The sequence below is a fragment of the Adiantum capillus-veneris genome, chromosome 8 (assembly GCF_014529385.1).
Source record: "Adiantum capillus-veneris isolate H3 chromosome 8, ASM1452938v2, whole genome shotgun sequence".
Taxonomy (NCBI): domain Eukaryota; kingdom Viridiplantae; phylum Streptophyta; class Polypodiopsida; order Polypodiales; family Pteridaceae; genus Adiantum; species Adiantum capillus-veneris.
Window position 1 is genome coordinate 117,030,619 of NC_140938.1, and position 27,810 is coordinate 117,058,428.

At 43.0% G+C, this 27,810-nt stretch overlaps 1 protein-coding gene across 6 annotated transcripts in view; it reads left to right on the forward strand.

The window, feature by feature from the left end:
- Nucleotides 1-16,202: 16,202 nt before the first annotated feature.
- LOC147452827 (uncharacterized) overlaps nt 16,203-27,810 on the forward strand; it is a 179,254-nt gene continuing 167,646 nt past the window's right edge. For 5 of the 6 annotated variants that reach the window (XM_086518426.1, XM_086518422.1, XM_086518424.1 and 2 more), the window contains exon 1: nt 16,203-16,473. In XM_086518426.1, coding sequence (XP_086374552.1) covers nt 16,357-16,473 — 117 coding nt within the window. In that variant the 5' untranslated portion in view covers nt 16,203-16,356. The remainder of the gene's footprint in view (nt 16,474-27,810) is intronic. The other variant, XM_086518421.1, reaches the window with a different exon arrangement.

The window sequence follows — 27,810 nt, forward strand, 5'->3', positions numbered from 1 at the left end:
AGTTTTGCATCTGAAATAGCCCTTGAATCTGCAAAAGCATTTGCAAAATTTTGTCCACACTTGTCATACAAAGTGAGCTTATACAGCCCACGGCACAAAAGCCCAGATGCAACAATTTCATCACCAAAACTGAGATCATGAACTGTACATCTGTCATCCACAAATTTGACTACAAGTCCAAGTCTAGCAAGTGCGGATACAGACAAGAGTTTCTTCTTGATCCTAGGTACATAAAGTGCATCAACAAGTGTGAAGGAACTGCCATTAGCAGCAGTGAGCACAATCTTTCCAACTCCCTGAACTGGATAAGAGGCGTCGTTGGCACAAGTGACTAAATTCCCATGAGGGATAGACTCGAGAGAGGTAAACAATTCACGATGTGAGGTAATGTGCTTTGTAGCACCATTGTCGAAATACCACACATGTGAATCTGCAGCAACTGACAAGCATGCATCATGGACAGCAGGATTGTAAGTGCACTCTGCGCTAAAAGCCCATTCTGCATCAACATCAGCATCACAATCTCCTTTCACAGAAGACTCAATAATGGTTGCATTTGTAGTGGAACCAGCATTTGCAGTGAAACCACCCTCTTTCTTCTTAGCCTCTTTGGCCTTCAACTTAGGACACGACTTGATCAAGTGATCATTGGCTTTACAATAATGGCAACGCATCTTCTTTTTGCCCTTATCACCAGAATTGCCAGACGAAGTGCTGCCACCAGAAGCATTAGGAACAGAATTTTTGCCACTCGCAACAGAACCATAAGAAGTGGCTGCATTACTGTTACCACCCTTTCTTTGAGAAGCAATAAAAGCCTGTTCAACTGCACGCTGCCTAGTCCTGTTTTTTCTAGAAAGTGACTCTTGCAACAGCAATGTGCATAATGCATCAAACTTGACAACTTCAGGATTTCCTTGGGTCATGAGTCTCCAAGTACTAGCAAAAGTCTGGTAGGAATCTGGTAAGGCATCAAGAATAGTCTGCACAAGGGAACTGTCCGAAATGACTTCACCTGCAGAAATGAGTTGCTCATTGATATCCTTGACACTAGCAAGGAAAGTGTCCATATCATCTTCCTCATGCATAATCTTCAACTCTAGCTCTTTACGCAGCAAAGCAATTTTAGCCTCATTGCGGCTTGCATAAAGACTTGCTAGAATATCCCAAGCCTGTTTTGCAGATTTTGCTGAATGGATGTGAGGAATAATGGTGCGCTTCACAGACAACGCAATCAATGCATGAGCCTGCGCATCCTTAACATCCCAACGAGCTTGTTCTGCCGTAAAAACAACTCTAACAGCTGCAATCCTTGCAGCAAGACCTGCAACATCCTCAACATCGCCCACATCCTTTAAACCAGGACGTACATCAATGCCCTCCACAATGTTCCAAACACCCTTTGACACAAGAACATGTTGCATCATATAAGCCCTCATAGGGTAGTTGTGCCCATCCAACCTGTCCTCAGCAGCAAACATCTTGAACACATCTGTGTTGTTGTTGTCAGCCATGGTAAATGCTGCACCTGATGTGAAAACTGCCCGAAAATAGGAGAAATGGAGCGGGAACAACTTATGCTATATAGCACAAACCGTAGAAGACTATAAGGCACCTGTTATGCAGAAAACGGCATTGACAGAAAATCTGCACAAAATGACGAAATAGCCTGTTCAGTACTGCCCGTAGTGGAAACGGAGGCCGAAATGAGCCCAAATCAAAATTATGAACAGTCCAAGCTCTTTGAGCTTTCCCAAAATATTTGTCAACCTACGAACGCTCGCCAAAGCTCTCTGAAATAGGAGAAAGTGAGCAGGCGTGTGTTGGAGCAGCTGGCGACTAAGCCCGGGAGGACGTGACCTGCTCTGATACCAATTGTTGGAATAAGGGTTGCAGAGAAACACACACAGCTTGGAGAAGACGAAGGAAGCTCAAGGCACACAATAGAGAGTGTGTTACTTAGTGTGCAATGGAAAGATAGATAGCCCTAGAGTGATGGGCGTATATACAATGCACGGGGGAAAAAACCTCCTAAAGAGGGAAAAAATGCCCCGGCGGTCCTAGTGTGTTCACACACATCACTACCACATGTATATGGTAACAATTTTGATTGCATGGCAGCCATCCAATTTTCTGAATTTTGTGCTTCATCAAAAGTCAGAGACTCCTCAACATCATGTAAGCTAGACACAGCCAAAGCATAACAATCTCATGCATAAGATGCATGGCGAGAGCCTGAACGAGTACGACTAGACAAAGGTGCATCCAATTTACTGTCACGCAAAGTGTGCACCAGCCATTTTGGCATACCTCTAGCCTGCTCATTTTCAGCCCTTTCCTCATCAAGTACATCATGTACATCTACATCAGTAATAGGCTGATCTAGAACATTTTCAGAAGCCCCCATAGGCTGTACATTTGCCTCATTGGAACTTACATTCGTATTTCCACCACTGAAAAGAGGCAACAAAGTGTCATAAATGTCCTGTGAGCTTACAGTACTGTCTCTAGTACATGACAGCAAGGGCTGAACAGAATCTTCCACAAACACTACATCCCGAGAAACCAGAATACGTTTTGTTTGCGGATGATACAACCTATAACCTTTGCTTTCAGCACTATAACCAACAAAAATACATTTGACAGCCTTATCATCCAATTTTCTGCGCTGCACTTGTGGCACCAAAGCATATGCCAAATAGCCAAAAACACGCATGTGCTCAATAGAAGGCTTTCTATCATGCCATGCTTCATATGGAGTAATAGACTGCAAAGCTTTCGTAGGACACTTGTTAACTACATAAGTGGCACACATAATGGCCTCAAGCCAAAAAGAATGCGGCAAAGCTTGACTTTTGACCATGCATCCTGCCATTTTTGTCAGTGACCTGTTTTTCCTCTCAGCAACACCATTTTGCTGAGGTGTATAAGGCACTGTACATTTGTGTTTTATCCCACGACTAGCCAGAAATGCATTAAATTCATGAGACATATGCTCCCCCCCTTGATCAGAACGGAGGGTGCCCATAGTACATTTCGAGACATTTTCAGCCATAGCCAGAAATTGTTTGAAGCACATAAAAACTTCGGACTTCGCTTTAAGCGGAAATACCCATGCATGCCTGGAGTAATCATCAATGAAAGTCGCGAAGTACAGGTAATTGCCCAAGGACGGAGTTTGCATGGGCCCACAAACATCACTATGCACAAGCTGCAACCTGGGCCCGAACTGAACCATCCTTTGGAAATTTAGAGCGCTGCATCTTACCCAAAATACAGCCTCACAAACATGTTTGACAGATGCTTCAAGAGGCGTCAAAGAAGCAACCATATCAGATTTCTGCAAACGCGGCAAACTGGCAAAATTCAGATGACCAAAATGTGCATGCCAAAGTTTTGCATCTGAAATAGCCCTTGAATCTGCAACAGCATTTGCAAAATTGTGTCCACACTTGTCATACAAAGTGAGCTTATACAGCCCACGGCACAAAAGCCCAGATGCAACAATTTCATCACCAAAACTGAGATCATGAACTGTACATCTGTCATCCACAAATTTGACTACAAGTCCAAGTCTAGCAAGTGCGGATACAGACAAGAGATTCTTCTTGATCCCAGGTACATAAAGTGCATCAACAAGTGTGAAGGAACTGCCATTAGCAGCAGTGAGTACAATCTTTCCAACTCCCTGAACTGGATAAGAGGCGTTGTTGGCACAAGTGACTGAATTCCCATGAGGGACAGACTCGAGAGAGGTAAACAATTCACGATGTGAGGTAATGTGCTTTGTAGCACCACTGTCGAAATACCACACATGTGAATCTGCAGCAACTGACAAGCATGCATCATGGACAGCAGGATTGTAAGTGCACTCTGCGCTAAAAGCCCATTCTGCATCAACATCAGCATCACAATCTCCTTTCACAGAAGACTCAATAATGGTTGCATTTGTAGTGGAACCAGCATTTGCAGTGAAACCACCCTCTTTCTTCTTAGCCTCTTTGGCCTTCAACTTAGGACACGACTTGATCAAGTGATCATTGGCTTTACAATAATGGCAACGCATCTTCTTTTTGCCCTTATCACCATAATTTCCAAACGAAGTGCTGCCAGCAGAAGCATTAGGAACAAAATTTTTTCCACTCGCAGCAGAACCATAAGAAGTGGCTGCATTACTATTACCACCCTTTCTTTGAGAAGCAATAAAAGCCTGTTCAACTGCACGCTGCCTAGTCCTGTTTTTTCTAGAAAGTGACTCTTGCAACAGCAATGTGCATAATGCATCAAACTTGACAACTTCAGGATTTCCTTGGGTCATAAGTCTCCAAGTACTAGCAAAAGTCTGGCAGGAATCTGGTAAGGCATCAAGAACAGTCTGCACAAGGGAACTATCTGAAATGACTTCACCTACAGAAATAAGCTATTCATTGATATCCTCGACACTAGCAAGGAAAGTGTCCATATCATCTTCCTCATGCATAATCTTCGACTCCATCTCTTTACGCAGCAAAGCAATTTTAGCCTCATTGCGGCTTGCATAAAGACCTGCTAGAATATCCCAAGCCTGTTTTGCAGATTTTGCTGAACGGATGTGAGGAACAATGGTGCGCTTCACAGACAACGCAATCAATGCATGAGCCTGCGCATCCTTAACATCCCAACGAGCTTGTTCTGCCGTAAAAACAACTCTAACAGCTGCAATCCTTGCAGCAAGACCTGCAACATCCTCAACATCGCCCACATCCTTTAAACCAGGACGTACATCAATGCCCTGCACAATGTTCCAAACACCCTTTGACACAAGAACATGTTGCATCATATAAGCCCTCATAGGGTAGTTGTGCCCATCCAACCTGTCCTCAGCAGCAAACATCTTGAACACATCTGTGTTGTTGTTGTCAGCCATGGTAAATGCTGCACCTGATGTGAGAACTACCCGAAAATAGGAGAAACGGAGCGGGAACAACCTGTGCTATATAGCACAAACCATAGAAGATTGTAAGGCACTTGTTATGCAGAAAATGGCACTGACAGAATTTCTGCACAAAATGACGAAATAGCCCGTGCAGAAATACCTATAGTGGAAACGGAGGCCGAAATGAGCCCAAATCAAAATTTTGAGCAGTCCAAGCTCTTTGAGCTTACCCAATATATTTGTCAACCTATGAACGCTCGCCAAAGCTCACTGAAATTGGAGAAAGTGAGCAGGCGTGTACTGGAGCAGCTGGCGACTAAGCCCGGGAGGACGTGACCTGCTCTTATACCAATTGTTGGAATTAGGGTTGCAAAGAAACGCACACAGCTTGGAGAAGACGAAGGAAGCTCAAGGCACACAATAGAGAGTGTGTTACTTAGTGTGCAATGGAAAGATAGATAGCCCTAGAGTGATGGGCGTATATACAATGCACGGGGGAAAAAACCTCCTAAAGAGGGAAAAAATGCCCCGGCGGTCCTAGTGTGTTCACACACATCACTACCACATGTATATGGTAGCACAAGCATAATCTTTTCAACTCCTTTAACTAGAAAAGAGGCATCATTGGCACACGTGATGATATTCTTGTTAGGACAATCTCAAGAGAAGTGAACAAATCACAATGAGATATAATGTGCTTGGGTGCACCACTAGCAAAGTACCACACATGATCCATACATTTTGCAATACATGCATCATTGGAAAAATGGATAATATTTATTCTATGCACTAAAAGCACATTTTATGTCTGACAATGTTTGTCAAATTGAGATTTGAAGAAGCATCTACAATGGCTACATTGGCCTCTTTCTTGAAAGCCTCTTTAGCCCTAAGCTTGTGAAGAAGATTTGTCATACAATAATGGTATTTCATATTTTTTTGTCTTTGTCACCAAAATTCTCAAACTTATTGCTATTTGAAGAAGCAACAAATGTGGAGGAAAGCCTGCTCTTTGAAAAAGCATTGGATGTGGAAATAGTGGTATTCTTATTTTGCTGCACAAGCACTAATGCCTGTTCAACAACACACTACTGAGCCCTATTGTTTCTAGAGTAATTCACTTGTAGTATTATAGAGACAAGACCATCAAATTACACATCGTCAAGGTTTATTCTCTATCACAAGTCTCTAGTTGGAGGCAAAAGCCTGATAAGGATTTGGTAGAGCATCAAGAACTATCTACACAAGCATATTGCCAAGAATAAACTCACCAATGGAAATTCACTACTCAATGAGATCTTTAATCGTTGCAAGAAATACATCGATATCATCCTCCTTGTCATAACCTTTGGCTCTAACTTCTTATGCAGGTAAATAATTTGTAGCCAAATCAGGACCTATATACAAGGAAGCTAGTCTATCCCATGGCTATTTTGTTGTTTTTGTCGATCAAATGTGTGCAGAAATAAAAATCAAGACATGAGTAACATTCCAATGTGCTACTTAGTAGTAGGTAAAAATAACTTTAGCTGTGGAACTACTAGAACTTGCACCATCATCCCCATAACGTGTATCCACAGAATTGGACCTTACATCATAACCTCACATGATGTTCCAAACATCATTTGCAACAAATGGGATGTTGAGTCATTTATGCTTAAAGTGGGTATTTGTCCCCATCCAATTGGCCCTTAGGAGACAACATGCAGAAAACATCATTGTTGTTAGCCACGGTTGGGGATTGAACCTAGAAGTTGCAATTGCAAAGAAAAAAATGCACAAAACCAGCACATGCTATATAACACAACCCACACTAGATTATAAATTACCTCTTTTTGAAAAGACTTGCACAAGGGAAAGAAATTGCCTACATAGTACTGCTAGTAATGGGAACAAAGGGCCAATGAGCCAAATCAAAATCTTGGAGATACCCAACTCTACAAGATTCCTCGAAGGTTTTGTCACCTTGTAACGCTTACCAAAAATCACCTCAATCTTAGAATATGAGCTAGTGATGCTATCTCGGATGCTAAAGCCTGCTCCGATATCAATTCTTAGAAATATGGATGCAGGACAACATACAAAGATGGAGAAGGAAGGAGAAGTTCAACACCACACAACACATGAGTGTGATAATTCAAATATGAGGAGCATGTTGGAATTTTGCCAACGTGTAGAAGAGGACTCAAATTGGATAGATTGCAAGTCTTTGCTCCCTTGAGGTTTTGGGATCTACATGGCTTAACTAGTTTGGAAAATTATGAAGCATGTATGTTCAATGACACTATTGGGAGAGTGACCTCCCAAAAAGTTGTCCACACAAATTCCAGCAATTGGTATCAGAACCAAGTTGATGTGCCTTGCAATGAAATTGTTAGCATTTGGGAGTTGTTGGATAGCAAAGTGGCCTTGTGTTCGTGTCCTTTCAAGTTTGCTAGTAGCCACTATTCATGCTATATTGGCTTTTGACAAGTGCGTTAGCATGCATATGGCCATGGACAAGTTGACACCAAGGGAGGTGTTGGAATAAATTGAAGGTTGCTATGACCTTAAGGTTTTGGGATCTAGATATCTTTTAGTTAAGCACACATGTGTGGTGACATTGGTAGGAGGGTTGACCTCTTGTGAAGTTTGTTCCCAATTTTGAAAGAGGATGTTCACTATATAGGTTCCTCACCACTTGATCTCAGCTGGCACATCGTGTGCAAATCCCAAAATGTTGTGATGCCAATGTCATCAATTCACTGACCTCCCCCTCACCTCTCATAAACAAGCAAAGGAAATTATATGGTCAGTGACAAAGGGCTTTCACGTTAGCATTGGTACATTGGAAAGTGGTAAACGAAGTTGATTACATACTAGATATGAAACCAATCAAGAGCCTCCAGCCTCAATGGGACTATTCACAACAAGACTAAGTCACATATCAACAATATTTCATCAATTTTATAATATCCATAAAAACCAAAAATATCCCTCGTCCATCCATGAGATAGATGGACATAAATGAAGTTAAGATGGTACTCATTGATGAACCCTCGATGCTTACATTGATTCCTTTTCATGTCATCATACGACAAATTCCCAACATAGTTAAAGGCACGTTGCTCAATCCTTCTACTGAACTTTTTTTCACCTTGCTTGGTGATCTCTCTCTCTCTCTCTCTCTCTCTCTCTCTCTCTCTCTCTCTCTCTCTCTCTCTCTCTCTCTCTCTCTCTCTCTCTCTCTCGTGGTTACATGACACAAATTCATAAGCCGGCTAGGAAATGAAAATTGTCATGAAAACTTGCTTGTTGCATAGAGCCCAACATTGCCTTGTCAGGGATGTCTTACCCCTTGGCATGGCACCTTAAGCTGGGGAAAACTTGGCTAACCACCACCCCGAGTCGCTATCAAGGCATGGTCAAGCGACTCAATGACGAGTGCATAGCAGCAGTTAATGCATGCTACATGCTCTTCTCGCCAAAGGAAAGCACCTACTCTAACCAAAAGAGCTCAGTACAACACAAGTTTGCTACCATATTTAGAACCATGGGTTGCACGGTTTGGGTTGTAGCCGAAGAACAAGCGGGGGGTTGCTACCATAGCCAATCTAAGGCACTACCTTGCGGGGGTTTTAAGGGTGGCAATTGACCATCTAGTCCTCTTAGAGAAAATCTCCCTGAGCAAGGTAGAAATGGTGGCTTGCCACACTGGCATATATGTTGGGCTCTCTAAAGCACCGAGACATAGGAAGCCTACATATCAAGGTCCCTATGGGAGTACATTTTGCAAAGACCCTTTTCTCAAGCTTGGCATTAATGAGGGCCAACTTTTTATTTTAGAAATGAATTTTTTTTCTTATCAAAGAGTATCTTAAAGATCAAAGAGTGAATCTTTCTTAATTTTTCACGAAAGTCAAAATCAAATTTTTCTCTAGGGCTATAGCAGAAATTGGGCTTATTTGTCGATTTCATTGAAGTAATTGTTTTCATATTTGTCTTAATTGTTGCCTTGGTCTATACATGGCAAAAAGGAGTTATTTTGCAGCGTTGCAATGTGGCTTCTCATCTAGTTTAATAACAACACTTTAAAACAAAGCCTATATCATATCTTATACGTCACGTTACATATTGTATCGTTCATGACTTAAACAAAATAATCAATACCTAAGACCCGTATAGGATTTCAACTCATTACTACTTTAGCCACCCATCTCTTTAGGTCATTTTTTCACCTTGGCAACTATACGTGCTCATGCTAAGGTGTGTGTCATATGCACTTTTGTGCCATCCCTTGCCCCACCTGGGGAGACCATACAACATCGTTAGTGGAATCTTGAAAAGAGATTATTAAGAGCAAGCCCATTGTCCTTGTGGTGCTTTTACCTCTCGCCTATCAAAGTGATGTTCTTTCACATGGTACAAGAGCTTGTCTAGAGAAAGATTTTTTGCTTAGATGCTTCAACAGTTCTTCCCTACAAACTTGGCTACCCCGCACTGTTACTAGCACACCAACCAGAACACCATAGGTTGACCTAACCTAGTCCTCTCGTACTAGGGCAAGCTTCTTGCAATTCTCTAAAATTTACAATAGATAGGAACCAAACTGTCTCATGACATTCTAAACCTAGTTTGCGTACCACTTTCATTGGCGAACAATCGAACCCTTGGGACATTATTCACCCTGAGCATGTAATGAGTCGACATAGAGATGCCAAACAACTCTGTCAATAAGAGCCCTTGGGAATCATCAACACGTTATCCCCAACTTTGTTGAGCGGGAGCCCTTCCACACTGGACTCCCGCTTCATCGCGGCTGCCCTTTGTCTCTGTCTAACTAGTAAGTCCTACAGTCATGCATGCTTCTACCATTATGCTCATAAGCTACTATAATATTAGCTTGATCCTACGTTCACACACCTCCGTTACTCTTTGGGAGGCATCTGCCCCAGATAAACTACCCACCTTGCAATATCCCGCTTCTGATAGCAGTGCCAATTATGCATCCAACGATGAGAGTGGTATTTCAAGATTGGTGGCGACATCGCCAACACCTGCCATTTATCCAACACATTAAATCAAGGATCAATGAAAAAGTATTTTCATGAGATTGATGCCATTGCGATTTGCATGCTCTGCAAGATCACATAACGTAATGACTTGATTGTATGAGCATCAAATGGTGGCATCCACATTGTTGACGACATAACAAAGACAACATATTTCCAAATCACTTGTATCACTAGTGTCATTCACTATACTTGCACTAGAACTACACCATGATAAATAACACACAAAAGAATTCAATCAATGAAAGTTGGTACCGCAAGTTTACATTCCTATTGGCATTAGCATATGCCATGACATGACACAAACACAAGGTATAACAATTTCCATTAGAGTCCTACTCGTCTTTAAGCACGTCTTTGCATCAGTCCTTGCATTTGAGATCCATTCAAGAATCACATATTGACATAATCTTATAATTCTTTGCATGCAGGCCCATGAAACATTCCAGCCTATTCCACTTGACATTGTTTATGGACTATTAAGGACTTTAAAATGTATACAACATCGGTAAAGATTCATTTCAAAACTTTTACAAATACGTTTTGTATGATTTTTAACATTTTCTCATGTCTTCATATTGCAAAACCCATGTAATTTTGTTTTCCACTTGTTTATCCCTTTGAAATAAACCTTTGAATATACTCTTATCAAGAAAAAAAAAGACTCACTCGATTGGAAAACAACAAGATATACATACATAAACTGCAAACTAGTTGAATTATCTTTCATGCATAACATCATATGTTTGTATTTTGTAGAGACTATTTGAACTATCCAAAGCAATTATCTAGTCCAGAACATAACATCTAGTAGAGCAAACAATCTTTCCTACCTCTAAATCCCCTCCAAACAAATTTCCATTCGTTATCTGGCCCTCTACTTTTTATGGAAGGTTTAGCTTACTTCTTTGTGAAGGGAAATTTTAGAAAATTTCGCTTCAAATGATACATACATTTTTTTTGTGCGTCCAAAAACAAATTCTCCAGATCTACACTTAATTTTTAAAGCCACATTCCGCACAAAAATATATCAAAGCACATAGATAAGTTCAACGTTGGGAATTTGATCTCCAACCTTCAACTTTGAGAAGAAAACAAGTCTTGCTTGGTGGGCCTTACTATACAGTTTTGTCCGGAATGTTATGCTTGATATGATTTAATAGACATGAAAAAAATGAGTACAATATAACAATGAACGATTGAAAGAACGAAGTAGTAATTTGAAAATTATAAAATTGAGGAGATTGAAAGAACAAAATAGTAATTAGAAAACTATATATAATTTAGAAGAAGGTAACCACATATACAAGAAGACATTAACAATTCAAGTGCAATAGTTAAAAGAGATCTTAGTTTAGAGTTGCTATGGAGTTAGGTGAGTGGAGAGGAGAATAAACAAATACAAAAGAGTGATCTTGTGGATTTAAAGTAGCTAGTAAATTTAACAATGAAGCATTTATTTAGCGAACACCAAGAAAAGCAAGCTAGTACATGAAATGTAGAAGAGGACTGTGAATCTATTAACATATGAGAGGACATTTTATTAAAATATATAGCATTGAGTATTGCAATACATAAGTTGCATTAGTTAATTGTAAGGATTCATTGTATACATATAATGATTGAGGTCGAGTATGTAGTAAACACAAAAAAACATGTAGCTGAACTAAACTAAAGGAAGCATCGAAAAAATCTAAAAATACAGAATGCATCAACAGAGTGTAAAGATTGAAGTTTTATGGGCGTCGTCCGATTGGGCAAGTCAAAATATGATGTTTGTATCAAGCTACATAAAAGCGATGTGAATAGTTATACATTTTTCTCACAATGATGCATAGAGTGAAAATGCTAAATATACAATGCACATCATGCACAAGTACCATACAAAAGTATGGTGGAGAGTTGGCACTCTGGTCTCTCCAAAAATTTTAAGAAATGGAAGTCGTGCCCTGCCTCATAGGCTTTATGTGCTGACCAAGCCAATGCATTAGCATGGGGAATTGGATGCAAATAACGGACCTTGCAGTGTTTTTGAGTTGGAGTTGTGGTTGTGCAATTGAAGCGTCCACTGTTTTGAATATATGCTCTTTTTGTGACATACAAAACATGAGTAACACAAATACAAACGATGCAGGAGATAGATTTACTTTAAAGAGAAGTAGAGGAAGGTTTATGTTCTACTTCATAGATGGTGTAGGGTTTATTCTAGTGACGAGTTCTCAGCTCATTAGCTCCAGTGCAATCACTCACTTAAATGGATCAATCAATAGGCTGCAAATACTGATCTAGAGGGCACCTCAAAATAAAAAACTCAAACCATTCAAAGCAATATTAACTTTGTATTCTACTAAAACCTATTAAATGAAAGCGAATGCGATAATGGATTTGCTTGTAAGTAGTGGTAAGGCATCCTCTCCTCTGTGTAAGCTAATTTTGTAGCTACTTGTATTTTTGGACCTTTAGTACAAGCTCTTGTAGTTGTCCCCTTATACTCCTAAGCGTAATATCACTTGCTGTGCTCTAGGTAGAGGTAAGGCACGTTCAACGGTCCTGCAAGGTCAAAATCTTCGGGCCTTGGCCAATGTAGTTGAGGATGTATATCATGGGAGTCATCACCCCCTCCCATCCTCCTATCATTGCTTTCCCCAACAAATCTATTTGTAGGCAAGGTCAATTTCCTTGTTACAAGAATCAAGAAGTGGGAGAGTTATTATGGGAGATGATTGGATGACAAGGGAAGCTACCCGTTTACTATTTTTCTCACATCTTAACAACAACGGCAACATCAATTTCTCTTTGCTGCATCCATGAAGTTCTCATTTGGGGGGCATGTGCCAAGTACTCAACACTCTAGTGTGGATAGTCCTCTAGCTCTGTCCAATCAAATTCAGCTTCAACCCCTCTTGGACCAGGGACAAAGGGCTCAAACTAGCGTGTTAGGTTTGGGCACCACCTTGGTGGTTGCTTACCATTGCCCAATGCCAAGTTTTTGAGTTTATCAACGACCATCACAAACTTATAGAGACTGCACAGGGCTTGAGAGAGAGAGAGAGAGAGAGAGAGAGAGAGAGAGAGAGAGAGAGAGAGAGAGAGAGAGAGAGAGAGAGAGAGAGTCTAGATCACTTGCTTCTCACCTTTCTGGGTAAGGCGGATGATGAACTTTGCTAACACATCATGAGAATAGTGTATATTGGCTTTCAGCTCTCTGCATACATTCATAACAAGGACAATCTTTTATCCCTTTGCTATAGTCCTTGAGAGTACGACATTTTGAATAGAAAGCTCATCAAGAACTTTATGTGCTTTCTTAAGGGCACCACATTTGAGATACACATTGACCAAAGATATTCTGGAATCAATGTGTTGCAAGTAACGACATTTTAAACAGAAAGCTCATCAATAACTTTATGTGCTTTCTCAAGGGCACCACATTTGAGATACATATCGACCAAAGCATTGCAGAGCACATCATATTTCTCCAAGAGCACCAATTTTTCATAATGAGTTCTTTCACCCACATATGAAGCTCTCGCATAAAGCCACATGCCTTCAAGGTGCGAGCATATGCGACACACACTAATGCCAAGGTTCAATACTAGTGACAAAAACTCAACTTGCGCGCTGTAAACACCATGAGGAGGGAATTGAGGGGGTTCGTAAATTCACGAGCAACGGACACCCAATCACTATCTTAGATTTAAAATAAAATTAGGTGAATGGCATGCTAAAGAGAGACATCATGACTCTGTCAGCGCAGAGAGAGAGAGAGAGAGAGAGAGAGAGAGAGAGAGAGAGAGAGAGAGAGAGAGAGAGAGAGTTAGTTCTATTATCGTCCTGGGAGGTCAAATATGACCTATGGGACCAAATGAACATGTCACGTGGTGTGAGTGGAGTTCATAAGTGACTCTCGATGCTCAAAAATGGCTGAAATGAGCGTCGCAATAGAGAGTCCACATCGTGGTTGGGAGAGGAAGGTATGTAGGGAGAGATCATGGCTGACTATATGGGGAAAAGAGGACCTAATGTGGTCAAAAGCTGAGCACTCAAGTAGTGTGTGGTACTCACTCTCTCGCACTTGACGAGGGCATAAGGTGCAAAGTCGATGACACTCCTCGCCAGTGCCCCAACGTCCTGTCTCGCAGCGTAGAGAATGGGAGCTAAGACGAATGGAGGCAATGGTGCGGATCGCACTCAACGGGATGGGCTCAAGGATGTAGGAATGGGTTCGGTTACCTCGTTCCGAGAAGAAGAGAGATTTGTAGTTTGGGGCAACGTGTGTGGTGTAATGGCTGAAGCGAGAACCTACGGATTTCTCCCAAGCCGTGATACATTGGCGTTGTAAGAAGGCCTCATTAACTTGGGAGTCGATCGACGCATCCTTGACCAAGTGACATGCATCCCATCTTCCAAACCATTTCTTGATATCAAGCATCCACCTCGAACTTAGTATTTTGCTCTTGCATGTCTTTTGAACCATTTGACTTGCTTCATATGTGATTCTAGGAAGTCGATGCAAAGGGCTACGTTGTGTCTTACGCATGTACTCCACAACCCTTTGCATGCCCAAGACCTCAATGGGAAGCAATCCGGACTCAAGAAGTAAGAGCATGTAGGGTGTTTGTGTCTTGACTTGGAGAAAGTTGGTGAGAAAACGCTTTTGGACATTCTCAAACTCTTTCCAAGTAGACTTCCCGATGCTTCCACCCCACACCTCCACTCCATAAAGAAGCACCGGTGTCACCAATGTGTCAAAGAGGTACTTTTTGAGAGCCCAACACTTGATCTCTCCTGCATTGCACATGTTCTCAAATGCATAATAGGCCCTCTTTCCGGCTTCCAAGCGACGCATTGCACAATCCTTCCATTTATGATTGGATGGAACCTCAAGGCCAAGGTACTTGAAGTGATCTACCACTTCAAGTTTCTCATTGTTATATACAATGCATGGATTTTCATCATTGAGGGTCTTTACAAGCATAACCTTGGTTTTGGATCCATTCATGATCAGCCCGCTATGTAGGCAAAAGCGTTCCAAGACACTCATAAGCTTTTGTGCATCTTCTAAGGTATGTGCCAAGAGCACTACATCATCGGCATAAAGCAAAAGCATGATCACCGCATTTCCAATCTTAACCTCTTCTATGTCTTCTTGCTGCATAAAGTCAAGAACCATGCATTCCAATTCATCAATGAGTAGCCCAAAGAGGGTTGGGGAAAGTGGGCATCCTTGTTTGACACCAATAGTGCTTGCAAAAAATTATGAAATTCCATCTCCCATACGTAATCGACATATCACTTTTTGGTAGATGCGAAAGACTGCATGCATAAATTCTCTCGGCACTTGAAGGCTTTGCATACGTCTTCAAAGATTTCATCGCGGTACCATGTCAAAAGCTTTCTTGAAATCCACAAAGCAACAATACAACTTTTTTCCTTTCAATCGAGACGCTTCCATAAGAACTCGAAGAGTGACAAGGTGATCAATAGTGCTATGATGCTTTCGAAAACCTGCTTGGCCAAGTGCACGTTTGCCATTCTTTTCAGCCCATTCACTTATCTTCATCTCCATGATACATCCAAATAACTTTGCCATTAAAGAACCAACCATTATAGTGCGATAGTTGTTCACATTGTTTACATCTCCTCCTTTGTGCAAAGGTTTGATCCAATTTGCACTCCAATCATGAGGCATGCCATACTGAAGTGCAAGGTTAAACATATCGCATATCCAATATCGTTTTTTTTTGCTTGTCCATTTAATCATTTCAGCCTTGACACCTTGAAGGTCACCTCCTTACGAGAGAGAGAGAGAGAGAGAGAGAGAGAGAGAGAGAGATGATTACTTGTTTTCACTTCAAGGTGGACAACCGTTGATGAGTGTACGAACAACTTTGGTTGCAGACAGGCAAAACGCTAGGTTGAGATCGTCGTGCTTGCTTTTCTTCGACTCGCAGTTAATGAGTTAACGGAGGTGATCACAAAATCAATGCAATTAACGCAGGCACGTTGGATTAAAGTCTTAATCGCGGGTTGGGATTGAGCTAAGTGGCTTAACTCGCTGGCCTCATGTAGCAAAAACGTCTTAGGCTAACCAAGTAATCATCGTATTATACTATAGTACTATATAACATATATGTATATGAATCAATTTTTTAAAAGAAAAATTCCGCTTCAAGGGTCTTCGGTCCGCGCTTCCGCTAATTTTTAGAATGGCCCCCAAATTTTACTCTTCTGTTGAAGGGCATTCAAAACTGAACCCTGAAATTTGCCAACCAAAGCGGTACTATTTTAACTCAAGAGCTTAATAATTCCTTACGCAGCGCCATGTCTGTGTAAAGGCTTTCCAAGAAAAGCACTGCGCGGACAAGAGGGACATGTCAGTGAAAAGAGATGGGCGCAGGGAAATGCCCTGAGCAAACTGAAGCACAGCTTTTCCACGAAGCTTCGAAGCTCAACCTCGGCTTCTCTGAGTCCCAGCTTTCTAGCGCAATCAAACACCTTGTGAAGGTTGGCTCTACAGTGAAACTCACTATAAATTTTCATGCATGCTCTTGAGAAGTGTTTTTGCAAGAAGCTGACATGCATTGCTTACCAAAAAGTGCATGTCTTACCAAAAAGAGGCAATTGAAGTATTCTTTTTGCTCCTTACGTTGTTTTCAGTGAAGGAGGGCAGGATTTTGTTATGGTGTGTGTGTGTGTGTGTGTGTGTGTGTGTGTGTGTTGGGTGGGGGGCGCCCCGGGAGAGGGGGGGGGGGGGGGGTGGGGGGGGGGCGACTAAATATCAAATTTGTGTGCAATAAGTTCAAAGCCGACTTGTCCAGTCATGCAATGGGTATTGCAAAGATGCTCATTACCTCAAAATTAACAAGGACTAAAAGCTTCATATTCCAATGTATCAGGACTGTATTTCTTTTCATATTATGTAGTTGTCCCTCCTAAAGATGCTTTGGGCTGGTTTGTTCTCTTGTTGTGGGGCTGCCAAAGCTACTCCCCTCTCCCCCTCTTTCATCCTATAATAATGACCCCACGGAGGCTGTTCCTTGTTGCCTTTTTGGCCTAGGTGCTTAACCCTAAAATCGGCTTGCAAATTGCCCTCTATAATGAAAGCAAGCCTTCTCAATTGTAAATACGAACAATAGCAAAATATAAAAGATTTAAGGCAAGAAAAATAAGTTTGTAAGGGCACTGGATGATAAACTTGACAAAGAATCACACATCACACTCACATAAACACGTCAAAGTTGACGGTGCGGAAGCGTAGAGCAATGGGAAGAATACATGAGAGAGAGATTTACTACTAAACCAACCAATTGGGCAATAAATTGATGATTTACAATGGGGACCTTAGCAAATTGCCCTACCCAAGATTTGACAAATAAGTAAATACCTAAAGGCAAAATAAATATTGGGATCACATGGACTATTCACTTGAGATGCCTACTTCTTTTAACACCCTCTCAACACATGTAGGAAGACCAAGTCGAGGAAGAAGCTACCATGGACACTCTGGAAGCGGCCGACTACTAGATACACCTCGGTTATGCAACCATCAACTCTTAACCTGAGACAAATTCCATCTTAGAGCACCGTTTGCCTCATAGAATATTGAATTGTAGACTACACTACGTCCAAGAATCCGCATTTGTGAATTGTGAACACATCACGTCCAAACATTCGTAGGACAATGAACTTTGAAACACATCGTGTCTATAATCCAACCAACAACGATAGATTGACACGCACATCTAGAGTGTTTTCATACGTTGTGTTGGTTCCTTGCCAGATGCATGTGCCTTCAACTCTAAACCATGGGTTCAAACACCAATAACGTGAACTCCAACACAGGGGTCCAAATTATTTGTAGGGAGCTTCTTTTGCCCCTCTCTACTGCTCTATCAACTATCTTTTGTGGTGCGTATGCCCTATCAACTACCTCATTTTTGTGCTAATTTTTTCGATTTAATGCTTCTTTTAGTGCTAGGCTTCATTATGGCTTAGTCTGCCCTTGATCTTTGGAGTCATGACAGAAACTGAGTACACTGAACTTTGTGTTGATGTATGCTCATGTGTGTGTGTGGTGTGTATTGTGTTGGGGAGCATATGTTAGTACCTAGTTCTACACCCACTATTGGGCACTGACGACGTTAGTGGGGATGTCGTGGTATTTAGTCAATACTATGCATGATGGAGCTGATGGTTATGGGTGACTACCATGGGTCTATACCTTGCACTTTCCTTCAAGGGTGAATGTGGGCTTATCCTGGATTCATCTAGGTATACTTCTTTTGCCCCTCTCTACTGCTCACAAGCCTCTTCCTGGCTGAAGCTAGTTGTGGCAATCGCCAACTAACTAGAAATCATTGTGCCTGATTGATTCTTCATGATCGATCGAATCTTCCTGTGGGGGTTCTTTAGACCTCGACTCGAAGCCAAGATCGGTTCTTCGTGATTGATTGAATCTGCAACGAGGTTAGCTTTGCTAGAAAAAGCATCAACTAAATCATCATCCTTGTGAACAATCACATCTTTTTCCTGCAAATCATCATGCTTGTGAGTAATCACATCTTGATCATGCAAATCATCATACTCGTGAGAAATCACATCTTGATCATGCAAATCATCATGCTTATCATTATCATGCAAATCATCATGCTTATCCTTATCATGCAAATCATGTGTATCGTGCTTTGGAGAAGAAGAGACTGAGAGAGTCTCCTCCTCCTGATTCTTTGCAATCTGTGCTTGTGTAACAGATTTAGACACTCCAAGTCAAGAATCAACCACGAAAGCACCAAATAACCACTTTAAAACAGTTCACAGTTCACAATAGATTTACACTGGCCCGGCGGAGTTCCGTGCCTAGAGATATTGGCCCCAAAGACTGGCGTCCCTTTCGGTATTTCTTTTTGTATTGATCTGAGTTCAAAGTACAAGAGTGGTTGGGTCTCACTCTCAGACTCTGTGTCCAGATGCTCTCTAGAGTGTGAGCCCAAACCACGTATTTATTTACAAGGGATGCCAAAAGCAGAGCCCCAAAAGCTTAAAGTCAAAAGCCCTAAAAATAAAAGCAAAGGCTCTTTCTCTCACAAGCTCTCTTGAGCTTCCTAAAATAAAGCAAAGGAGCTCTCTCTCTCTCTCTCTCTCTCTCTCTCTGAAAAAGCAAAACTGTCGTAGAAGGCTCCGCAATTTCCACTGCGTTTTGCGGCTGCCACGTGTCATGCGCAGAGTTAGGGTTTCGGCAGTTCAGGGTTTCTGGCAGCAGAATTAGGGTTTGCAGGTTTTAGGGTTAGGCTTTCCAAAATTAGGGTTTGCAGGTTTTTAGGGTTTTTGCAGACGGGTAGCCACGTCATCACTTTGTGACATACCCCCCTCTTGAAAGCATTGTAATCGCCCTCGATTACGCCTGCAAAACAGACAGAGGCCATAAACCGTCTTAGCAAACACTAACTGTTAGTACCTACGTACTAGGAACACACATCTAGCACATGTACCAATCGACAGTCACATCACTAGACATCATAGGATATCACATGACATTCAACATTCATTCGGATCTTAGACCATGATTTATCGGCAATGTAGCTAGCAATCGCATCTAGATCCAATCGTGACCTCATCGATGGACGATTGACTAACCCTATTGCAACCGTGTCTATTCGAGATCAAGTAGACCAAAATGCTGCAGTCATTTCGTCTATCAGTTCCTGCACTTAAAAAGAAGTCAAGAACAAATAAGTATCATACTCAGGAATTCCATTTCATAAAGTCATACAGCAGAATACTATCAGCTCTCAGTATCCCTGAAGCTCAAAGAGACATCAGTGACTCTAGTATCAAAATCGAGGCATCTGTTGACAAAGGAGCGGAGTAACTCCCCTCTTGTGCATCCCACTGCACCAAATCTCCGGCCAAGCTGAATTTTGGGTTCCATTTGGAGTAGACTATGCTAAACCAAAAGCCTCGAGGTAAAGTTTCACAATCTGAGGAGTATCTGCTAGGTCCTCCTCCTCCATCCACTTCGCATCTAATGCAGGATAGTTCTTGAACTTAACCAAGAACCGCCTTCGGACTTTACCTTTATTCTTCTTATCCTTATGTGCCAAAAATTGTTCAGGAACAAGGATCTCCTCGTTTTCTTCCACTTCGGGTTGCTCATCAGGCTCCCCATCATCAGGCACATCACCTTTAAAAGGTTTCAAGAGACTCACATGAAATGCATTGTGAATCCTCCAAGTGTTAGGAAGTTTCAGTCAGAAGGAGACATCATTTATCTTTTTAGAGATTTGGAAAGGTCCATAGTATCGCATACCCTTTTTCTTTCTCAGGTTGCCTTCTCAAAACATAAGAGCACCCAATCATCCTCCTTCAATTTCAAATCGCGACGATGGCGATCCGCTGCCTCTTTCTGTTGTTCTTGAGATTTCTGCAAAGCCTCGCGGACCTTGGCAATAGCCGTGTCTAAGTCGCGCGTATACTCATCCGCTTCAAAAATCTTATCTTTCGTGCTTAGGAAGGGTGAAACCTTCGCAGCACCTTCAACAATCTCAAATGGCGCCTTCCCCGTCGAAGAGTGTATCGTGTTATTGTAGGCAAATTCCACCAAAGGTAAGTACTTTTCCCATTGAGTCTTCTGATCCGAGATATAAGACTTCAATAAATCTAAAACCACTGAATTTGCAATCTCAGATTGCCCATCAGTCTGCGGGTGGAACGATGACGAGAACTGCAACCGCATGCCAATGTTCTCCCAAATTGCCTTCCAAAACAAACTCGTAAATCTGGGGTCCCTGTCGGAGACAATCGTCTCAGGCATGCCATGTAATCTGAAGATCTGGGCCACAAATAGTCTCGCTAAGTGATCCGGCTTGACTGTTTTCTTTCCTGGAATGAAATGAGCCTGCTTGCTAAATCTGTCAATAATAGTCCAGATACCATCGTGACCACTCTGTGTTCTCGGGAGATCAAAAATGAAATCCATTGCAATACTTTCGCAAGGTCGGGTGAGTATGGGCAAAGGCTGTAACAATCCTTGTGCTTTATGCCTGTCAAACTTGACCTTCTGGCATACCAAGCAACTGCGCACAAACTCTTCCACATCCTTCTTGAGTCTCGGCCAAAAGAAGTATCTCTCTACCCCTTTAATGGTGGTAGCAATGCTGCGGTGACCCGTAAAAGGTGGACAGTGGCATTCAGTCATAACCTTTTCCCTCAACGGTTGTGTAACGCACAACATAGTTTTTCTCATCAAGTAGCCATCCCGAATGGAATATCCCGCTACTATCTCCCCATCCCGTATCCGTGTGAAAACGTCTGCAAAATGTGTATCTGTGGCATACTGGTCGACCATATCCTCGAAGCTCCTATGATGTATCGCGGAAATAGCCTGAACCAACGGCTTCCGAGACAAAGCGTCTACCACCACATTCTTCTGTCCCTGCACATGCACAATCTGGAAGTGAAACTATGACAAGATGTTTGCCCACCGCATCTGCTTTTCTGATAGCTGCTTCTGTGACAAGAAGTAGTGCAAACTCTGATGGTCTGTAAAGACACTAAAATCCGCTCCAAGTAGGTAATGTCGCCACTAAGTAAGAGCATGGATAATCGCCAAAAGCTCTTTCTCATAAATCTGTGCTGTCATTTCCGGCGTTGAGAACAATCGGCTCTCGTAAGCAATGACATGGCCTTCTTGCATTAGGACCGCACCCAGACTACGACCACAAGCATCACAATATACTTCAAATGACTTCTGCAAGTCCGGCAAAGTCAAAACTGGTCCCGTAGTCAATTTCTCTTTCAAAGTCTGAAAGGCAGTCACCTTTGTGGGTCCCCACGAGAAAGGGACTCCTTTCTGTGTCAAGACATGCAAAGGGGAAGCAACCTCTGCAAACTTTCGAATGAACCGCTTGTAGTACGAAACAGTCCCAAGAAGCTTCTAACTTCATGGACATTCTTCAAATCGGGCCAATCACGAATAGTCTCTATCAGTCCCAAGAAGCTTCTAACTTCATGGACATTCTTCAAATCGGGCCAATCACGAATAGTCTCTATCTTGGCCGGATCCATTTGCACTCCCGCTGCTGAGACAGTGTGTCCCAAAAAGTGTATCTCTGGTAGGAAAAATTCACTTTTCTTTGCATTAATCACAAACTTGTGATCTCGCAATGCCTGAAAGACCTGAAGCAGATGATCTCTATGTTCTGCCTCATTCTTGGAGAAAACAATGATATCGTCAAAGAAAGTGCCAACAAATAGCCTGTACTTTCGAAAAATCCTGTCCATCATCCGGTTAAATGTCCCAGGAGCATTGGTTAAGCCAAAAGGCATCACCAAAAACTCAAATAACCCAAATGTAACCGGCCTGTGGGGCGGTAGGCGTTGGCTTTCACCTTATATTCTTTACTTTAAACACACACACGGAGCACTTTGCAAAGGTAACCTGTAACGGGGATTAACACCTAAGTACACACACGGCTCGGAAGCTAGAATGCTCCGAGCAGACGCCGACAACCTGTAGGCCCCAAAATTGGCGCCCCTTTCGGTATTTCTTTATTCTTTAGGAGGGTAAATTACAAAGAAGTGTCATGGGAATACTTTATCTGTATCAAGCTAGATACCACTTATTTTGGCCAAATTTCGGCAGCATAACAGCCCCAAAACTTATGCGAAACCAATTCTCTCTTCCACTGGCATAAACCCTCTGATTCCTGCCCAAAAACAGTACATTCAGCACGCTGTATTTATTGGTTTTTGCCCTGTTTTCAGCCCTAAACAGTCCCCTAACTGTCCTCTGCCAGTGGGGCACTATTCCCAATGGTTTTGGCGTTCGTATGGCTGAAAAACAGTCAATTTACAGCGCATACACAGCGCTGAAAACGCAATTGTACGGTGAGGTTATGACCCTCACCGGTGCCTGCTTTGGAGTAGCAGTTAGCTACCTCTGTTCCTGCTCAAGGAGGCTCTTGCCTCAGCACAAAAGCATGAACCCACACAGCTGTACATCAGTCAAATGAAGAGCCCTCTCGTGGGGCATCACATAATTGCACGTTGGGGGGGAGAGAGAGCAGTGTGTAGTGTGCAGGGCATCACTCCTAGCACCACACTGTGCATGGGAGGGAAAGAAAGCACTCCATAGCTTTTAACCTGTGACAGGTTCTCAATGAAGCATCCCCCCAGCATAAATCGAGCGCCCCCTCTGCTGCCCTTGATCTGTAATGCATCTGTGAACAAATAGATGCAAAAAGGGAAGATTTCCATGGCTGCCAAAACCTGCGTATCGTTGAAAACGCAGCAAAACAGCCCTGTAAACACGCATCTGATGCTGTCCAATGCTGAAAATGAGCTCCTTGGTCCTAGGTAAAGTCATGGGAAGCTCAAAAATGGAGAGAAATGGCTGAAAATCAGAGTTATCAGCCTCCAAAACTGCTCCAGAAAGTCAGTTACGAGTTCTGTTCTCCCGAACTTGGTAAATTGACCAAAAAGTGCCGCTTGGCACTCATGCATGCAATTTCCCCGCATTGGGCTTCCTGCTTAAAAATCTCTAAGTTGATGTATCAGTTGACTTTGCAGCAGAGTTGTAAAATGTTCCCCTTGTCATTTTGATGCTAATGACGGAACAGATTTCATAGCCCAAAATAGCAGTTTCCTAAATTTTAGGAGATGCTTCCGTTGGGCTCCCGCTGGTCTTCTGGCCATCTATCCTCATTGGAACCGCGTCCAACAGTGCAATGTGGCCCAACTGTCGGATACTTTCTCTTGGTAGTCCCACCTCGACTTTATGCCTTTATTGAGTTCACTTCCTAGTATCCACCAACTTGCTAAGTGTTGGGGGATACCTACATGATTTTGAACTGAGCCTAGACATCCTCTTACCATACGAATTCCAGTGCCGACCACTACCCATCTGTGGGTGAAACTACCGTTTCACTTTTGCCATACAATGTCCGACCGTTTGCTACTTCAAGAAGAGGGTCTCAAAAATAAAACAAAACCCATTGGAAAGAAACCAACAACTAAAGTTAGCAGTTGCCACGTCCTCGTGACATAGTTAACAGTTGCCACGTCCTCGTGACACCAAAAGTCGTTCGAAAAACTGTCTTGTAGACGTCTCCCGGCGTGATTCCGATCTGATGATATCCACTCTTCAAATCAATTCTGCTAAAGCACGAGGATCCTTGTAATCTGTTGAGTCTATCATCGATCCTAGGAATCGGAAATCTGTTCTTGATGGTGATTTTGTTGAGAGCTCTATAATCGATGCACATTCTCTAGGATCGGTCTTTCTTCAAAACCAACAACACTGTAGAGCAATACGGTGAGGTACTAGGCTGGACAAGATTCTTTTCCAAGAGGTCTTTCACTTGGTTCATAATCTCTTCATTCTGTGCTCGGCTCACGCGGTAAGGGGGCTGGTTCGGTGGTGTGCTTCTAGGTATCAGATCAATGGTATGATCTTCAGGACGAGCAGGTGGTAACTCGCCTGGTAGGCCCTCTGAGAAGCAATCGGCGTGAGAGTGGAGACAATCTTGGCGTTCTTTATCAAGTTTAGACATGTTTGTCCTATCCTTATCACTCAATTCTTTCATAAAGATCGAGTAAACAAACATACTGGATTTCATTAATTTTGAAATGGCCGAAGCCAATACAATAGGGACAGACTCGCCCTTCAGTTTAATGTCAAGTACAGTGGTTCTGCCCTTCTTTGTAGTCAATGTCGCTTTCCTCACCCGATAATCGACCACGGCGTTGTTCTTGTGGTACTAGGGAATTCCCAAGAGAACATCACAACCTTCCAAAGGCATTATGTAAAAGTCCTCATGCCCCAAATACCCCTGACAATGCAACCGAAGTTTGCCAATGACAGGTGTAATGGCTACGTCCCTGCCGGGTGCCGCTAGAACAGCCTCCGCAAGTGGTCCCATCCAATCGGGAGTGATCTCGAGACGCGCCGCCAATTCCGGTGAAATGAAGTTGGCCTTGGCTCCTTCATCAAAGAAGATCAAGGCCTCTTGGTCTTTCACTTTGCCCCAAGCTCGGCAAAGTTTTGTACTCTCGTCCATGGTGTTGGGATTGGTACCCACACAATCCGGAACTAGTCCTGTTTTCATCTTGCCTTTTCTTCCACGTTCCTCAGCTGCTCTCGAAAACTCAGGCCTTTCGTTGTCCTTGTCATTCTGTTCTTTCTGTGCCTTTTTAGGGCACTTCGTGGAGATATGTCCACGTTCTCCGCATCCAAAGCACTTCCCCTCCCTGATGAAGCGAGCTCTCTCCTGAGGAGTAAGCTTGGATCGTGCATCCTTCTTTCTGGGTTGCTCTTTCTCTTTCTACTTTCATTCGCTTAAGTCTGTTCGGCTCGTTGTGTCATGACCTCATGGGTGGGGTAGGTCAGACTGCCAGAGTGAATGGCAAAACCCCGTCTTGCATGACTCATCAACTCCTGAATAGAAGCTGACTTCTGTTCCAAGCAGTGATCTCGGATCTCTGTAGGTAGACCCAAGGTAAACCGCTCAATCTGTTCTCTGAACGAGATCTTCTTGAATGAAGAGGCGGGTAGAAAAGAGCTCCAGAATCTCTCGCAATAAGCATCCATTGTATCTCTCTTGGTCATCCGAAGATGGTTCCAAGCAGCTCGTATATCGCATTCATACTCTTGAGTGAGCCAAGAAGAAATAAAAAGCTTCTTAAATTTCAGCCATATAACTGGCGCAGTCTTGTTTAAAAGAAGCGTGGACCACCAAGTTCGAGCATTCCCCTTAAAATAAGAGGCAGCTCTCCGAATCTTAGAGTGCTCTGAGTAGCGTCCTTCTGCGAAAGCGATGTCAAACTGTTGTATAAAAGACAAAGCCTTCGAAGCATCTTTATATCTCGAAAACGTGTCAAATTGAATTGACTGTCCACCTTCCTTAAACTCTCGTACTTTCTTGCTTTTGTCTTTCAGAAAGTCATACTGGTTGGCTTTATAAAAATTCTTCTTGTTCGCATAAAAGTTGCCGTCGTTAGAGTCTGAATTGTCTGTAGACGAGTCCTTTGTAGAACTGTCACTCACTGGGCGAGATTTAGACTTCTTTGCCTTTTTCTTGCTCTTTCCGAAGCGTTGTTTCTTGCTTCGCTTTTTGCCTTTTCTGTTTTCTTCGCTCGAGTCAGAAGACCTAGAAGAATTGTCAGAAGAAGAAGAAGAAGAACTGGGTACTCCTTCAAATCGAACATGCTTCTTCTGTTTCTTTGCCTTATCAAATGTCGATTGACGACCCAAATAGCCCAGGAAGTCAGTGCCTTTCTTTTGCTTTTTGCCGTGCTTTTTAGCTTTGTTCTACGTGTCAAAAAGCTGAGCAATCCGTGCATCAACCACCTCTTCTAATTCCTTCTCTGAATATTTCTTGTGAGCAGAAGGTTTCTTCAGAGCGGGTTTCGGGGTGGTGTTGTGGTTTTTTGCCACTGCTTGTGCACTTCCTGAAAAGACGTCTCGCTCATATATTTTGCAAATTTTGGGTCCTTCACAAAATTGAGCATCATCTTTGTTGCATCGTCGATCAATTGACGACGCTCCATCTCTCGTCGCTCCGCCTGAGTAGGCCGAGGTGGGCCATACTCTCTGTTGGAATCTTCGTTGTGATCCCTCCCCGCATCTCCTGAAGCAGAGGGAGTCGACTGTTCCTTGCGTGAAGCCATAGGTGCCGCGAAAAAAAAAATTGGGATCGGATTTCCCGTAGAAGAGAAATTCGCCGTGCTCTGATACCATTGTAACAGACTTGGACACTCCAAGTCAAGAATCAACCGCGACAACACCAAATAACCACTTCAAAACAGTTCACAGCTCACAATATATTTACATTGGCCCGGCGGAGTTCCGTGCCTAGAGATATTGGCCCCAAAGACTGGCACCCCTTTCAATATTTCTTTTTGTATTGATCTGAGTTCAAAGTGCAAGAGTGGTTGGGTCTCACTCTGAGACTCTGCGTCCAGATGCTCTCCAGAGTGTGAGCCCAAACCACGTATTTATTTACAAGGGATGCAAAAAGCAGAGCTCCAAAAGCTTAAAGTCAAAAGCCCTAAAAATAAAAGCAAAGGCTCTTTCTCTCACAAGCTCTCTTGAGCTTCCTACAATAAAGCAAAGGAGCTCTCTCTCTCTCTCTCTCTCTCTCTCTCTCTCTCTCTCTCTCTCTCTACCCATGTCCCCCCTTGGGCGAGGGCAGCCCTTGGGAGGGCGTTAGGAACTCAACCCTGCCCCTTGCCTCAGCTCGACAGCGTGCGGGCGCATCAGGCCTACAGCGTACAACACAAACACCCCCGACCTCGTTCAGCTTACAACACACACACCCCCGACCTCAGGTCGACAACGTGCGGGCGCCTCAGTTCGACAGCCTGACCTCGCGTCGTTCAGCACCCACAGGCCGCACAACTTCAACCCTACAGGAGCGATTGCACGCTAACAACAATCTGTGGTCGGCTATCGAATCCACTGCAGAGCTCCGATTCCTACGCGACTGTGGAGCGACTGTGGTCGGCCACCACATTTGCTGAGTACCGAATCTGGAGCGACTGTGGTCGGCTACCACATCTGCTGCCCATCCCGGCTACCGAATCTACTGCAGAGTTCCGGTTCTTACGCGCCACTTGCTACTCAAGGGACTTTGGTAACCCGAAGGTTAACCTTGCATTTTTGGTGAGGTGAAACCCTAGGGACTGTTCACAAGGTCCTCGGTGGCCAACGTTAACAGTGTGTACAAGCTTGCATCCGCCGGACCATGTCTTCTCCTAGTACCCCAGCCCACAACCGCAAGAGCTTTCTTGCGATGGGAGCTGGCCCAAGAAAAGACCCTTTGCTCGCCAAGATACACGGATCAC